The 16,205-nt window shown below is 43.1% G+C and overlaps 1 protein-coding gene across 4 annotated transcripts in view; it reads left to right on the top strand.

Moving 5' to 3' along the window:
- The first annotated feature begins 8,844 nt into the window (after positions 1-8,844).
- SLC24A1 (solute carrier family 24 member 1) overlaps positions 8,845-16,205 on the top strand; it is a 38,211-nt gene continuing 30,850 nt past the window's right edge. For 2 of the 4 annotated variants that reach the window (XM_023220813.1, XM_023220812.1), the window contains exon 1: positions 10,867-12,880. In XM_023220813.1, coding sequence (XP_023076581.1) covers positions 10,991-12,880 — 1,890 coding nt within the window. In that variant the 5' untranslated portion in view covers positions 10,867-10,990. Of the gene's footprint in view, positions 9,006-10,864; positions 12,881-16,205 lie in introns of those variants that run through there. The other 2 variants (XM_023220811.1, XM_023220814.1) reach the window with 2 other exon arrangements.

The raw sequence follows: 16,205 nt of genomic DNA on the forward strand, positions 1-16,205 counted from the left end.
AAGCCATAGCTGACTGATGAATTTCTTTTACCCACTCAAGCAACCCTCAGCATTTGCATGTTCCCGCACACACATTAAAGGAAATCAATAAATAGTTTCCTTTGCATAATCTCTCATTCCCTTTATTTTTTCCTGGCTTGAAATGGTGGACTGCTGTCCCAAAGGCTTTGAAAGGCAGTGTTTGATCCCCACTCTGACAGAGTAAAGGTTAATGACAGAAAAACCATGGCTCTCACAGGAGCCAGGTACTGGGGAACTCAAAGGGAAGTCTAGATACCTAAATCTCCTAAAGCACGTGTTGAAAATGCATATTCCCAGGCCTTGCCAAGTGAAATGGAAATGGAATTTCATGACTTGGTGCTTGAGAATCTTGTTAAGTTCCCAGGGTGATTTGTGTGAGTGTGTGTGTGTGGTGACAGGGTCTCTGTCACCCAGGCTGGAGCACAGTGGCATAGTCATGACTTATTGCAGCCTTGACTTCCTGAGTTTAAGCAATCCCCCCTAACCTCAACCTCCCAAGTAGGTGGGACTACAGACACGTGCCACCATGCCTGGCTAAGTTTTAAATTTTTTGTAGAGATGGGGGTCTCACTATGTTGCCCAGAGTGGTCTTGAACTCCTGAGTTCAAGCGATCCTCCCTCCTTGGCCTCCCAAAGTGCCAGGATTACAGGCATGAGCCACCTCATTTGGCCCCAAGATGATTATTCATCTACAGAGATAAGGGGTAGGAAATGAGTAAGTGAAGAAAAGGCTGAGGGGATGGAAAGCATTTTCCATTCTTCCCTCTCTTCTCACACTCCCATGATGTCCTTTGCCCTGCATTTCCCTTCCTGCCCCTCTATTCTGGAGACTCTTCACTCCCAAATCATACTTCTAAGCTCCAGCCTCTTCCTCTCATCTTTCCCCCCTCCCTATTTCACTGTTTTCACCAAAGCAGAAGTCAAAAAATATCATAAATATGACCCTTCTCTCTTCTGAAAAAAAATTTATTATGGAAATTTTCAAACATAGACAAAGATAGGGAGATTAGGATAATAAATCCCTGTGTTCCCTTCACCCAGTTTCTGCTGTCAATGCAATCCTCATCTTGTTTCATGTACACCCCTACTGACTTCTCCCCACATATTATTTTGATGCAGATCCCAGATAGCATAACATTTTATCCATGAATGTTTCCTTATGTATCTTTAAAAGAGAACTTAAAAATATATAATTACAATACTATTATCAAATTTAACATAATTAACAATAAATCCCTAAGATCATCAAATATCTAATCAGCTTTCAAATATTCAGTTGTGTCATAAATATCATAAATTTTACTTTTTTACACTTTGGTTATTTGAATCAGGATCCAAGTAAGATCCAGATGTTGAAATCCATTGCTATATCTCAGAAGTCTCTTTTAATCCATAGGTTTCTCCCTCTTTTTCTTTGAAATGTATTTGGAAAACTGTGCTCCTCCTCCTTTTAAAATTGCTCTCAATCCTCTTTCAGTTTTTTCCAGAGCATTTGAGAAAACCACAAAGCTTCTCTCTATTTTAAATAATGAAAAGACTCACTGAACAAAGAAAAGCTTTTACACATTTCCAATTCCAATTAACTTTGCCTCTGCTCTGAAAATAGGGTGAGCTTTATCCACCGCTGGATCCCCCAGGGTCTGGCATGTGATGGTGGATGTGCATTTGTGGAAAGAAGATAGGAGAGGAGTAAGAGAGGTTACTGGAAAAAAAAAAAAAAGTCAAAGGGGAAAGCAGAGAAAACTTGGTAGATACTACATTTCTCTAAGAAAGTAGAAAGGAACTTCTTTATTCCATACACTCTTTCCTTTGAAAAGTGCTATAAAGGCCTAGTGTAGTGGCTCCCAGCGCTTTGGGAGGTGGAGGCAGGAGAATCACTTGAGCCCAGCTGTTTGAGACTAGCCTGGGCAACATAGCAAGACCTTGCCTCTACAAAAATTAAAATTAACCAGGTGTGGTGGTGTGCACCTGTAATCCTAGCTACTCAGGAGGCTGAGGCAGGAGGATTGTTTGAGCTCAAGAGTTCAAGGCTGCAGTGAGCTATGATTGTGCCACTGCACTCCAGCCAGGACAAGATCTTATCTCTAAAAACAAACAAACAAAATGCTATCAAGTCTAAATTTTTAAAGGCCCCTCATATCTGGGCCCTGATCTATCTTGCTAGGCTCACCACTCACCCTCTTAAAACCTTGGTGGCATCTTTCAATGAAAAAGAAGATAAACCCAAATAAAACTAGTTTTTAAAAAATTATAAAAGGTAATTTGTAAGGCTGGGAGGCCGGGCATGGTGGCTCACACCTGTAATCCCAGCACTTTGGGAGGCTGAGGTGGGTAGATCACTTGAGGTCAGGTGTTCGAGACAAGCCTGACCAACATGGTGTAACCCTGTCTGTACTACAAATACAATAATTAGCCAGCTGTCGTGGTAGGCACCTGTAGTCAGCTGCTTGGAAGGCTGAGGCACGAGAATCACCTGAACCCGGGAGGTGGAGGTTGCAGTGAACTAAGATCGCGCCGCTGCACTCCAGCCTGGGCAACAGAGCAAGACCCTGTCTCAAAAAAAAAAAAAAATTAATTTGTGTCTATGGAGAAAAATTCAAAGTTAATTTTATTTTATTTTTTTTTTATCATACTTTAAGTTCTAGGGTACATGTGCACAAAGTGCAGGTTTGATACATAGGTATACATGTGCCACGTTGGTTTGCTGCACCCATCAACTCATCATTTACATTAGTTATTTCTCCTAATGCTATCCCTCCCCCACTCCCCCACCCCCAACAGGCCCCAGTGTGTGATGTTCCCTGCCCTGTGTCCAAGTGATCTCATTGTTCAATTCCCACCTATGAGTGAGAACATCTGGTGTTTGGTTTTCTGTCCTTGTGATAGTTTGCTGAGAATGATGGTTTCCAGCTTCATCCATGTCCCTGCAAAGGACATGAACTCATTCTTTTCTGTGGCCGCATAGCATTTCATGGTGTATATGTGCCATGTTTTCTTAATCCAGTCTATCATTGGTAGACATTTGGGTTGGTTCCAAGTCTTCGCTATTGTGAATAGTGCCACAATAAACATATGTGCACATGTGTCTTTATAGTAGCATGATTTATAATCCTTTGGGTATATACCCAGTAATGGAATTGCTGGGTCAAATGGTATTTCTAGTTCTAGATCCTTGAGAAATCGCCACACTGTCTTCCACAATGGTTGAACTAATTTACACTCCCACCAACAGTGTAAAAGCGTTCCTATTTCTCCACATCCTCTCCAGCATCTGTTGTTTCCTGACTTTTTAATGATTGCCATTCTAACTGGCGTGAGATGGTATCTCATTGTGGTTTTGATTTGCATTTCTCTGATGACCAGTGATGATGAGCATTTTTTCATGTGCCTCTTGGCTGCATAGATGTCTTCTTTTGAGAAGTGTCTGTTCATATCCTTTGCCCACTTTTTGATGGGGTTGTTTGTTTCTTTCTTGTAAATTTGTTTGACTTCTTTGTAGATTCTGGATATTAGCCCTTTGTCAGATGGGTAGATAGCAAAATTTTTCTCCCATTCTGTAGGTTGCCTGTTCACTCTGATGGTAGTTTCTTTTCCTGTGCAGAAACTCTTTAGTTTAATTAGATCCCATTTGTCTGTTTTGGCTTTTGTTGCCATTGCTTTTGGTGTTATAGTCATGAAGTCCTTGGCCATGCCTATGTCCTGAATGGTATTGCCTAGGTTTTCTTCTAGGGTTTTTATGGTTTTAGGTCTAACATTTAAGTCTTTATTCTATCTTGAATTAATTTTTGTGTCAGGTGTAAGGAAGGGATTCAGTTTCAGCTTTCTACATATGGCTAGCCCATTTTCCAAGCACTATTTATTAAATAGGGAATCCTTTCCCCATTTCTTGTTTTTGTCAGGTTTGTCAAAGATCAGATGGTTGTAGATGTGTGGTGCTATTTCTAAGGCCTCTGTTCTGTTCCATTGGTCTATCTATCTGTTTTGGTACCAGTACATGCTGTTTTGGTTACTGTGGGCTGGTAGTATAGTTTGAAGTCAGGTAGCATGATGCCTCCAGCTTTGTTCTTTTTGCTTAGGATTATCTTGGCAATGCAGGCTCTTTTTTGGTTCCATATGAATTTTAAAGTAGTTTTTTCCAATTCTGTGAAGAAAGTCATTGGTAGTTTGATGGGGATGGCATTGAATCTATAAATTACTTTGGGCAGTATGGCCATTTTCATGATATTGATTCTTCCTATCCATGAGCATAGCATATTCTTCCATTTGTTTGTGTTCTCTTTTATTTTGTTGAGCAATGGTTTGTAGTTCTCCTTGAAGAGGTCCTTCACATCCCTTGTAAGTTGTATTCCTAGGTATTTTATTCTCTTTGTAGAAATTGTGAACAGGAGTTCACTCATGGTTTGGCTCTGTTTGTCTGTTAATGGTGAACAGGAATGCTTGTGATTTTTGCACATTGATTTTGTATCCTGAGACTTTGCTGAAGTTGCTTATCAGCTTAAGGAGATTTTGGGCCAAGATGATGGGGGTTTTTTAAATATACAATCATGTCATCTGCAAACAGGGACAATTTGACTTCCTTAGTTCCTAAATTGAATACCTTTATTTCTTTGTCTTGCCTGATTGCCCTGGCCAGAACTTCCAACACTATGTTGAATAGGAGTGGTGAGAGAGGGCATCCTTGTCTTGTGCCGGTTTTCAAAGGGAATGCTTCCAGTTTTTGCCCATTCAGTATGATATTGGCTGTGGGTTTGCCATAAATACTTCTTTTACTAGAGACAGGGTCTTGTTATGTTGCCCAGGATGATCTTGAACTCCTGTTCTCAAGCAATCCTCCCTTCTCAGCCTCCCAAAGTGCTGGGATTATAGGAGTGCACCACTGCATCAGGCAAAATTCAAAGTTTCAAAATAGATGAAGTGAAAAATAAGCATTTGCTTTCTTAGAAGCAACCATACATATATCCGTGCCTCAAGTATGATTCTAGCCACTGGGTTGGAAAAGTGAAATATCAGAGTTGTTGTTTGTTTTTGTTCATTCTATATCTATTGGTGATAGAAGTATAGCCATTTTTACATATGCTTTGCAAAATTGTCTCTACATATGTGTATGTATATACATATTATATATACTATATAATATAACATATATAATACTTTCTACCTAAATGCAACAATATTATATATACTGTTCTGCATCTGCTTTTATTGTTATTGATTTATTAATATATCTTGGGCATCACATTCATTTCTTTTAACTGCTATATATAATTGACTGTTGTAAAGATGTGCCATTATCATTTATGTAATCAGTTTCCTATTGACATTTAGATTTCAGTTTTTGCTACTACAAGCAAAGCTAGAAAGGGCCTGGTAGACTAATATAGGGGCTTTTTCTCCAATTGAGGTGGGAAGCCACTGGAAAGTCTGGCATATAGGAGGGACATTATCTGATTTACAGTTTAACAAGGTCACTTGGGCTGCTATACCTGATTTACACATCCTCACCAGTATCTTTGTTGGCATTGGGTGTTATTTAAATTTCTTACTCTTTGTCAGCTTACAGGAAAAAAAAAAGGTATCTTGCTGTGCCTCAATCATCATTCCTTTATAAAGTCAGATTTGACATGGGAGTTTTACTTAGTGGGCTGTTTCTCTTACTTTGAGGGGCTTTGTGAATCGTACTGGACTGTGTGGTTTCCTGCTTGGCCACACTGAAGTCCTCTGAAATCACCTCTCTGACCTTTTCTCTAGGCCTCTGGCCTCTCCAGAAGGGCACTTGGCTGTAAGGATGAAATCCTGTCTCTGAGCTGCACTCAGTGTGAAGTGCCACCACCTGCATCTCCCTGTCTCAGGTATGGTTCTAGCCACTGGCTTGTAAAGATGTGTCATAGGATGTTCGAGGACTTATTTTGTTGTTTTCCACCAGTGACAACTATACAGCCATTTTTAATCCTATAAACAATATAATATGCACAAATAAAACAATAGAAACAAAAGGCCTTAGGCCGTGACATTATACAGGTTGGACAGATCAAAGTGCTTTTCCACAGATTCTCTCACTGTTACTCTAATAGCAATTCCATGAGGAAGCTTGTCTTTCCTGGTTTCATAAATGAGGAACCTGAGAATGAGAGACCTTAGGCTTGCTCCTCGTCAGACTTGTTACTTTATTAGAGGTTTCAAAGCAGTACCTGTAGGTTAAATTCAGCCCTCAGACTCATTTGTTTGCTTCTTAATATTTTTAAATTGTTTGACATTGGAATACCTATCGGTGGGTCATTTATTCTCTGTCCAGAAATAGCCCCCAGCACTCCCCAGTTACTTAGAAAATGATTGATGTAACTTATTTTTATCTACCCAGGACCTAAAGGCATTAAAATTTGCAACCCATCAATGCTTGCTGTTTGCCAGATTAAAAAAAAAAAAAAAACAAAAGAAATAAAATTTGCAACCCTTTCAAATCTTGTCTACTTTCCACTGTACAACTGTTGAGTCGTTTGCAACTCCTGATGTAGGCCCAGAAATAAACCAGCCTTAGCTACAAACCCTCCATGTCAGATGAAAAGTCTCGTTCCCTCTTCTTTCTATTTTAATAAAAGTTAGGAAAGGCCTAGAGCTTTGGAGGGCAAGGAAAGGCCTCCTTGCTGTCCTGCCAAACCTCTAAGATCTGCCATCCTCACCCCCTTATTGTATCGTGAGGGTCAGAGCCAGATCTGCCCCATCAGTTCTTCCATCCTGTTCCAGGGGAGGGTATAAAATGAGGCAATTTTATAGAGCAAAGCAGATCAGCTTCCGCTTCTCAGTGGTGCTGGCCATTCTCCAGCCATTTGCTCTCAAAAGGTCATGAACTTTTCGAGTGGGCATTCCCCTCTCCATCCCCTCAGGGGCCCCATCTCTGAGCATCTTCCTCACTGGGTTATGCTTTTTATATTTAATATATATTAAATATATTTAATTTAATAAATATGTTTATAATATAAATAAATAATATAAATTAAATATATTTAATAAATAAATTTACTTATAAATAAATAAATTTGTTTATCAAATACATTCATTGTTTGCCAGGCACTGTTCTGGGCTCTGGGGATTCAGTGATGAATAAGACAGGCAAGGTCCCTGTCTTCTTGGAGTTCACCCACTCTAGTAAGAATTGTACTAATTAATCAGGTGGTTGCACAAATAAATGCACAGTAGAACGTTGTAACAGTGAAATGCATGGAGACCTGCTGACCCCTCTAACACAATCTGATTGTGATACCTAAAAGCAGAATAACAACAACAATAGTACCCAGCATTGTTAATATGTTTTACAAATTAATTAATCCCCACAACAACGCTATCAAACAGGTAATGTCATTATCATCCTCATTTTACAGGATGAGAGGTTTATAGCAACTGAGAAGTTAAATAACTTGTCCAAACTCACATGGCTAGTACAGAGGATGCTTCCATTCTTGGTTGAGCAGCCAAATTTCCTGCTGAATTTCAAAATGTGCCAGAATCCCATGATAATAAGACAGAAGAAGCTGTGTTTACCCCCAACAGGTAGGATTTAGGTTAGACTCCAGGAAGAACTCCTTGGCAACATTTATGAACATATGAGAGAAAGGAATCACTTTTCTGAGGATTTCCTTCTCCCCTGCATTTTTTATGTTGAATAAACAACATTATAAATGTAGAGGAGTTGTTTCAGAAAAAAAGATCACTCATTTTACTTTGTGAATTATGTTCTTTTTTTCGTCTTTCTGGGCCAGTTTGAGACTGTGTTACACAGTGGCATGAAAAGGGAAAGAACTAGGTTTGGTTCTGCCCACAGCAGCATAAAAGCAAGGACGTGTAACTAGCAGACCTTGGGCCCTGACCCCAGGCTTCCAACATCCAGAGTGACCCCAGCATACTCAGAGATGAAGCCAGCTCTTCCACAGTGGGTGGGCACTCCTGTAGACTTCAGCAGAGGGATCTGGTGACCTTCTTACTGTTCCAGGCCACTCAAGGTGAAGCAGGGCAGAGGTGAGGCTGTGAGGATTACCTGCTATTTCAGATGAAAGTAACCCAAAGCATCACGCACCCAGGTACTCTGGAGGAAACAGGAAATGGGGAAAGGGACAGTCAGTAAATATCAGGCCGAGTTAGCTGAATGATTGAAATGGCTTCCAGATCAATGGTTAGGATGATGAGATCCCTACTACCTTACCCTACTCCCACTTTGATCAGCTCCAAGTCATGGACTAGAGGTGCAGGGAGCTCAGTGTGCCAACTCCTCAGGTATCTTGGGATGTCCCAGCCTGCTCTGGGGAGATCTGTTAGTGCCCTCTACACCAAGAATTTCCTTTAGGCCTAATAAAATAGATTTCATGTATGAATTGCTTTGAAGTTTGCATGGTGTTTTCTCTATAATCTTTGTTTTTTATTTTGATTCTCACATTCACCTTACAGATAGGTAGGACAGATATTATTATCCCCACATTTACTTGTAGGTTACATTAGAATCACACAGCAGCAAGTCGAGCCTAATGCTAACTGAGGCCTTCTGATCTCTTAAGCCCCAGGCACCTTCTGAATCTTTCCAAAACTTTCCACCATCTAAGCATGGAAACCCTAGACCACCTGTCATTCTCATAGCTTAGAAACAAGTTTGAGAAATCTCCCCAGTTCTTCCACTGACTTTGCAGGCCCACAGTGAGCCCATCTGTGTCCCTGGTGGAAGGCCCACTCTCTCAGGCTTGGTCAGGCGCACTGGGACCCAGAACTTGTGCAATGCCCTGATAAGCTTCTTAGAGGAGGTGGGTATTAGCCACGATCGGATATTCTTCCCCTGAGCTGCCCTTCACACCCGACCCTGCCTTGAATTAGGATTCCATAGGAGAGCTGGGGGCAGGAGAATGGGGTGTTCCTTGCTGTCCAGCTTCAGATCCACTCTTTGAGATCTTGGATTCTGATGAGTTTCCAGAGCTGAGAAGACAGCCAGATGCCAAGATCTGAAGGTAAATGATGTAATTAGGTAGGAGTGATCAGCTGGAGTGCCAGCTCAGCTCTGTTACGTAACACAGGAACATCAGAAAGAGAGAGACCCTCTGAAATTTCTGTTGGAGATACAAGTGGGCTTGCTGCAAAGTGTTGAGTTCATGGCAAGGATCGGGGGGCTGCAGGGAGATAGTGGAAAGAAAATTACAGAAATCAGGGACAAAGAAGGAAGTTCACTTATTCCTACTTCTCCTTTTGCTTGTCCCTCTCTTGCTTTTTAAGACAAGTGCTTTTGCATGTCCAATTAGTGTGGCATGCAAGAAAAAAGGGGAGTTAGGAGGCTCATCTGTTTGGCTACTCACTAACTGTGTGATGTTAGGCAAGTTACATCTCCTCTCCGGACCTCTGTGTTTTCACGTCTCAGACGAGGAGTTGTGCCAGACAGATTCCATGGGTCACTCAGCTCACTTCTAATATGTCATATGCAAAACCAATCATTTCCAGTTATTGTTTTGTAGTAGTGTGTGGACATTAATTAGAGATTTAGTAAATACTTACTTGGGCTGGGCCTCAATACCCTTCTTTATAAAATGAGGATTCTTTGTGGGCCTTTCATGTTCTTCCCTCCTTCATTCTTGTGTAAAACTAACCTTTCCATTCAGTGCTTTTCTTTTTTTTTTTTTTTTCCTTTGAGACAGAGTTTTGCTCTGTTGCCCAGGCTGGAGTGCAATGGTGTGATCTCAGCTCACTGCAACCTCTGCCTGCCAGGTTCAAGCAATTCTCCTGTCTCAGCCTCCTGTGCACCTGGGATTACAGGCATGTGCCACCATGCCTGGCTAACTTTTGTATTTTTAGCAGAGATGGGGTTTCACCATGTTGGCCAGGCTGGTCTTGAACTCCTGACCTCAAGTGATCTGCCCGCCTCAGCCTCCCAAAGTGCTGGGATTCCAGGCATGAGCCACCATGCCTGGCCTGTTCAATGCTTTTCATATGTTTTTACTCTCTCAACATTCCCCTGACACTGTTGTTATTCATATTCTAATTTAATTTAAATTAAATTTAAAATATTATAACATGCACATGATAAAAAGGTCAAACTAACGGACTATACAGTGAAAATAAGCCGCCTTCTGACCTTTGATCCTCAGTTTCCCTTCCCCACTTGTCCTTCCAGAGATTATATTTGCATAACGAATATATATGTTATCATGCCCATTTCACAGATGAGGCACCAAGGCTCAGCCTGTCCAGGATGACACAGCTGGTAAGCAGCAGAACGGGGAGTCTAGGCTTTCAACTCCATTTCCCATGATCCTCCCACCATGCTGTATTCTCTGGGAAGCTCTATAACATTAACTTTTAAGCTTTGCCCACTCTGGATGGTGGAATTGTTTTAAGTCAGTCCAGAAAAATACATGGAGCCTTAATGTCCCTGGCAATGCCCTCCACTACTGCCTCTTTTTGTCTATAGCTTAAAGCCATATCTCCCTACCTCCTTCCTGCCTTTGATAAGGTGAGACCTGTGGCCTGCCACCAGCTATTGATGACTGAGCTCCCAGCATCTTAGGCTTGGACCTGAAGAGTACTGGCAAATCTTTTGCTGAGAGCCCAGGGAGACTCCATAGAGCACTCCGGCCCCAGCTCAGGAACCTGGGCTGCTGGCAGGCCTACATAGTACAGAGGACCCCTAGGTACTCTTTCTTTTAAGAGTAGGCATTTTCCTCTGGAGCAGGGGACAGGAGTAGTTTACTCTTGCAAAGACCCCATGCATTATACTTTTGTGTTCCTGGGGCTTCTATTATCACTTTTTTCCATATGAGGCTGTTATGGATCCCAGATCTTCTCTTAGTGGTAAGTAATCTCTTTTTCTACCATCTAGGTTTGTGGATACCCCCTGGCTGGGCTTCATGGAGAAATCTTCTCTGATCACCAACCTGAATCCCAGAGTAGCCTCCATCTTAGGACAGAATGAGAGGCCTTCTGTAACCAGATATAACTGGCCAGCATGGGGAAATTGATGAGGATGGGGCCGCAAGATAGGCGGTTACTCCGGACAAAGCGGCTTCATTGGAGTCGCCTCCTCTTCCTACTGGGAATGTTGATCATCGGTTCTACCTACCAGCACCTTAGGAGACCCCGGGGCCTTTCCTCATTGTGGGCAGCAGTCTCTTCTCATCAGCCTGTAAAACTGGCCAGCCGGGACCTCCTCAGTGAAGAGATGATGATGGTGAGCAGCAACCCTCCAAAACCTAGCTCTGAAATGGGGGGCGAGATGCTGGTACCCCAAGCCTCAGTGGGCAGTGATGAAGCAACACTGAGCATGACAGTGGAGAATATTCCCGATATTCCTAAAAGGACAGCAAAGATGATCCCAACAACAACCAAGAATAATTATAGCCCAACAGCAGCAGGTACAGAAAGAAGGAAAGAAGACACCCCAACATCCAGGAGAACACTGACTTACTACACCTCAACTTCAAGCAGACAAATAGTAAAAAAGTATACCCCAACACCCACAGGAGAAATGAAGAGCTACAGCCCAACTCAAGTCAGGGAAAAGGTGAAGTATACTCCTTCCCCACGTGGTAGAAGAGTAGGCACTTACGCTTCATCCACATTCATGACAATGGAAACAAGCCATGCGACCACCCCCAGGACAACAGTGAAGGACAGTGACATTACAACAACCTATAAAATACTGGAAACCAACTCTCTTAAGAGAATAATGGAGGAAACCACCCCAACCACTCTCAAGGGAATGGTTGATAGCACCCCAACTTTTCTGACACATGAGGTAGAAACAAATGTCTTGACTTCTCCAAGGAGCATCGTGGAAAAAAACAATCTGTCTCCCCCCAGAAGAGTGGAAAGTAACAGTTCAGCCCATCCCTGGGGGTTAGTGGGAAAGAACAACCTGAAGACTCCCCAGGGAACAGTCCTGACACATACCCCGGCCACCTCTGAGGGGCAGGTGACAATAAGCACCATGACAGGCAGCAACCCATCAGAAACCAAAGCCTTCACTGCTGCCTGGAGTGTTAGGAATCCCTCACCGAGGACCAGTGTGTCAGCCATCGAAACAGCCCCAGCCACAGTCTGGAGGCTGGCAAAGAAACCTTACACAGCACCCAGCACCTCAACAACCCACATGGTCAGGGCAAAGCCGACCACGCAGGTCCATCACTGTGTGGTTGTGAAGCCAACCCCAGCCATGTCCACCACTCCCTCCCCAAGCCTCACAACGGCCCTGCTCCCAGAGGAGCTCAGTCCCAGTCCCTCAGTGCTGCCTCCCATCTTGCCAGACCTCCCCCCGAAGGGAGAGTACCCCCCAGATCTGTTCAGTGTGGAAGAGCGGCGGCAGGGCTGGGTGGTCCTGCACATTTTTGGCATGATGTATGTGTTTGTGGCCTTGGCCATTGTTTGCGATGAGTACTTCGTTCCAGCCCTAGGTGTCATCACAGACAAGCTGCAGATCTCCGAGGATGTGGCAGGCGCCACATTCATGGCTGCTGGAGGCTCTGCCCCTGAGCTCTTCACCTCCCTCATCGGTGTCTTCATTTCCCACAGCAACGTGGGCATCGGTACCATTGTGGGCTCTGCTGTGTTCAACATTCTCTTTGTCATTGGCACTTGTTCCCTCTTCTCCCGAGAGATCCTCAACCTCACCTGGTGGCCCTTATTCCGTGATGTCTCCTTCTACATCCTTGACCTGATAATGCTCATCCTCTTCTTCCTGGACAGCCTTATTGCCTGGTGGGAGAGCCTGCTGCTGCTGCTGGCCTATGCCTTCTATGTGTTCACCATGAAGTGGAACAAGCACATCGAGGCCTGGGTGAAGGAGCAGCTCAGCAGGAGGCCAGCGGCTAAGGTCATGGCCTTAGGAGACCTCAGCAAGGTAAGGACAAATTTGGCTCAGGCTTCTCTAGCCCCTTTGACATGAAAGGATGTGGCGAAGCCAGGACCTGAAGAGAAGGTGCTGGATCAGACCTCAAGAGATGAATGCTCTGGTTCCCTTACTATTTATTCAACATTTATAGAGTACCTATTCTCTGCCAGGCACTGTGCTGGGGCCTTTGTAAGCATGACATTGGCTCAACCCTTAATCACCCAATAAACTGGTCATATTATGATCCCCATTTGCAGGAAAGGAAACTGAAGCCTAAAGATGTTAAACCACATGTTCAAGGTCACACAGCAAATAGGCAGTGGAACCAAGATTTGAGCTCGGGTTGGTATGACCAGGTGTTTGGAAATGACATTTGAGCTGGGCTTTGGAGAATGTCCAAGAAGATGCCAATCGAGGAAAAATGATAATCTTTTCCATGTGCATGGCTTTCAGGGTTTAGCTAGCACCCTCATTTTCATTTAATCCCGTTAGTTCACATTCCAGACTTGGATGGGGTCTGAGAAGGGGGAGGCTTTTATATTTTTGTTTTGTTCTGAAAATATTAGAGAAGATGGGAGCTCTGTTCACCCACTGACAAGCTAGTCCTGGGGGCAGAGCCCCTCTCTCTGTGCGCATTGGAGACCAGACACCAGGAGCACCAATCCTGGGGCTTTCTCCTGACCCTTGAGTTCCTTTCCAAGATCTTCTCTGCCCACTTGAGAGACCTTCCTGTTAAATTCATTGGATGATTCAATAACCTGGAAGATGATTAGTTGCAGGAGTGGTCTCTGAAAATTCATTCCAAAATTTTTTGGGTTTTTTGGGTTGGGAGTAACTGGGACTACAGGCACATACCACCACACCCGGATCATTCCAAGTTTTTTGTTCCTTGAGACTCTAAAGTGAGGGTACCTTAGGGAACACAGACCCCACTTCTTTCCTGCTCCTAAAGGGTGAGTTTGGGTAAGGGTTGGCTCACAGCCTGCCTATTCCAGGTCTCAGAGAAGCTGCTGGTGTGAGCAGAATTTTGCATGCAGAGTGGAAGGACTTAGCTACTTAATCCAGAGCAGTTTTGATGAGTGAGCAGGATGGAGACCAAACTCAGCAATGTGTCTGTGAGATATGTGAGGCAAGGGAGATTAAATGCACTTCCTTTAGACTTTTTAGATAACATGTTGTTCTGGCCAAAGCATGGAACAGAGAGCCAGGAAACCTGGGTTCTAATCTGATTCTGCCTCTAATGAATTGTGTGACCATAGACAGGTCCTTTGCCTTCTCTGGGAGAAATGATAGAATCCAACTAATCGCTGAAAGGTCCTGTCTAACTCTAGCATTCTATGATAATGTCCCATGTCCAAGTGAGTTCAGTTCTGTCAGGACCCAACGCAATGGTTATGTGTCTGATCTGGTCAATTGAGCTTCTATTGTGTCATTTGCAGATGGTCCAAAAAGGAAATACCCTGCCCAGGGTCATACAGCCAGCAGGTATCAGAACTGGAACAGGAACCCAGTCTCCTAACTCCCCATTCAGTGCTATTTCCCGCCAGACTATCCTCCATGAAGCCAAAGACTTCAAAAAGAAAGAGAGGCTTAGAGCATTACAGAATTTAATACAAGGAAACAGGAACCTCTCTCCTAATGCAGTTCTTGGGGCAGGCCTTGCTAAGTTCTCAGGGGTGGCCATGAAGTCCTGGTATTCTCCTCTGAAGAAAATGCCTAATACTTTGGTGTACAACAGGCCAGCAGTTTCCAAAGTGCCTCTGACTTGCTTCCTAGTCCCTCATAATAATTCTGCTTTTATTTAAACTCTACAAACTCTGAACTTTCCATTTGATCTGAGTTAGACCATCAAAGCAAAGCCTGTGGGACAAATGAAGCATAATCATGATTTCAAAAGAGAATACATAACCTACTGAAGGGACTCTTCGAGGGCTTTAGTAGCAACTCCTTGCCAATTAGTAAGCACAGGGATGATTACATCTCTGTTCTCATTTGTCAAAATAGATCCAGTATGAATTTTTTTTTTTTTTTTTTTTTAAGAGACAGGGTCTTGTTTTGTTGCCCAGGCTGGAGTACACTGGTGCAGTCATAGCTTACTGCAGCCTAGAACTCCTGGGCTCAAGCAGTCCCCACCTCAGCCTCCCTAGTAGCTGGGATGTGCCACCATGCCCAGCTAATTTTTAATATTTTGTAGAGATGGGCGCCTCACCATGTTGCCCAGGCTGGTCTTAAACTCCTAGTCTTAAGTGATCCTCCTGCCTCAGCTTCCCAAATTGCTGAAATTACAGTCATGAACCACCACACCTGGCTCCTTTAGCATTTTTTAAATGTCATCACCCCTTCAAGGATGCCTTATTTCCCTTTAACCAGATCATAAGTCTGGTCACATCAGGCTTATCACTGCCACTAAATGGGGAACTAATTTTTGTACCTCCTAAAGGGCCAAGCCCAGTGTCTTGTTCTTAGAAGAAGTTCCATAAGTATTTAGTTCAGTTTCCTCAGGGAATCCTAAAAGTTCCAGAACTCCAGTTTAGTGAGACAACGGAGTCAGGCGTTGAGAATCCATGCTTACAGAGAGCCTATTCCATACATACATTGTCTTAACAATTTCTCATAAAACCATACAAGGAATAGATTACCTTCATCTTGCAGATGAGGAAACTGAGGCTCAGAGAGGATAATTAACTCAGCCAAAGTTACACAGCTACTTGGTGATCCTTACCATTGATCAGGAATCACTATATTTGGGTTTTAAGCCACGTTCCACTGCTGACTATTCCTGTTACCCTGGGCAAGTCAATGCAATACAACAAACCGTTATTATTAAGTTAAATGAAAGCCAGTGTGGGAAATAAAAGGATTGTATCCAGTAGAAGGGACAAGCCTAGAGAAGATTAACTGCAGTGAAGTGAACCCTGGGCAAAACGCTACAAAGTTACTTTGCTTTTCCAACAGGCCTTAGTTTGCTCATCTGTAAAGTGAATGGATGAGCTATGCAGAAGTTGGCAAACTTTTTCTCTAAAAGTCCAGACAGTACATATTTTAGGATTTGCAAGCCATATAGTCTCTGTCAAAGCTACTGAACTCTGTCCTTGTAGTGTGAAAGCAGCTACAGATTATAAATAAACTAATTGGAATGGCCACGTGGTATTTTACTAAGAGCAACATATTTGCAGGTATTCTTCTTCCTGAGCAACTTGGAAACATACAATCAGCAGAGAACAATCCATTTTATTACTGGATATTCACCCACCTGATAGCTGTTGAATTTCTGAGCTCAACAGCTCAGAATCTGAGGGTCTTTCACTTTACTGTTTATTCTGCCCTGATTATC

The sequence above is a fragment of the Piliocolobus tephrosceles genome, chromosome 6 (genome assembly GCF_002776525.5).
Source record: "Piliocolobus tephrosceles isolate RC106 chromosome 6, ASM277652v3, whole genome shotgun sequence".
Taxonomy (NCBI): domain Eukaryota; kingdom Metazoa; phylum Chordata; class Mammalia; order Primates; family Cercopithecidae; genus Piliocolobus; species Piliocolobus tephrosceles.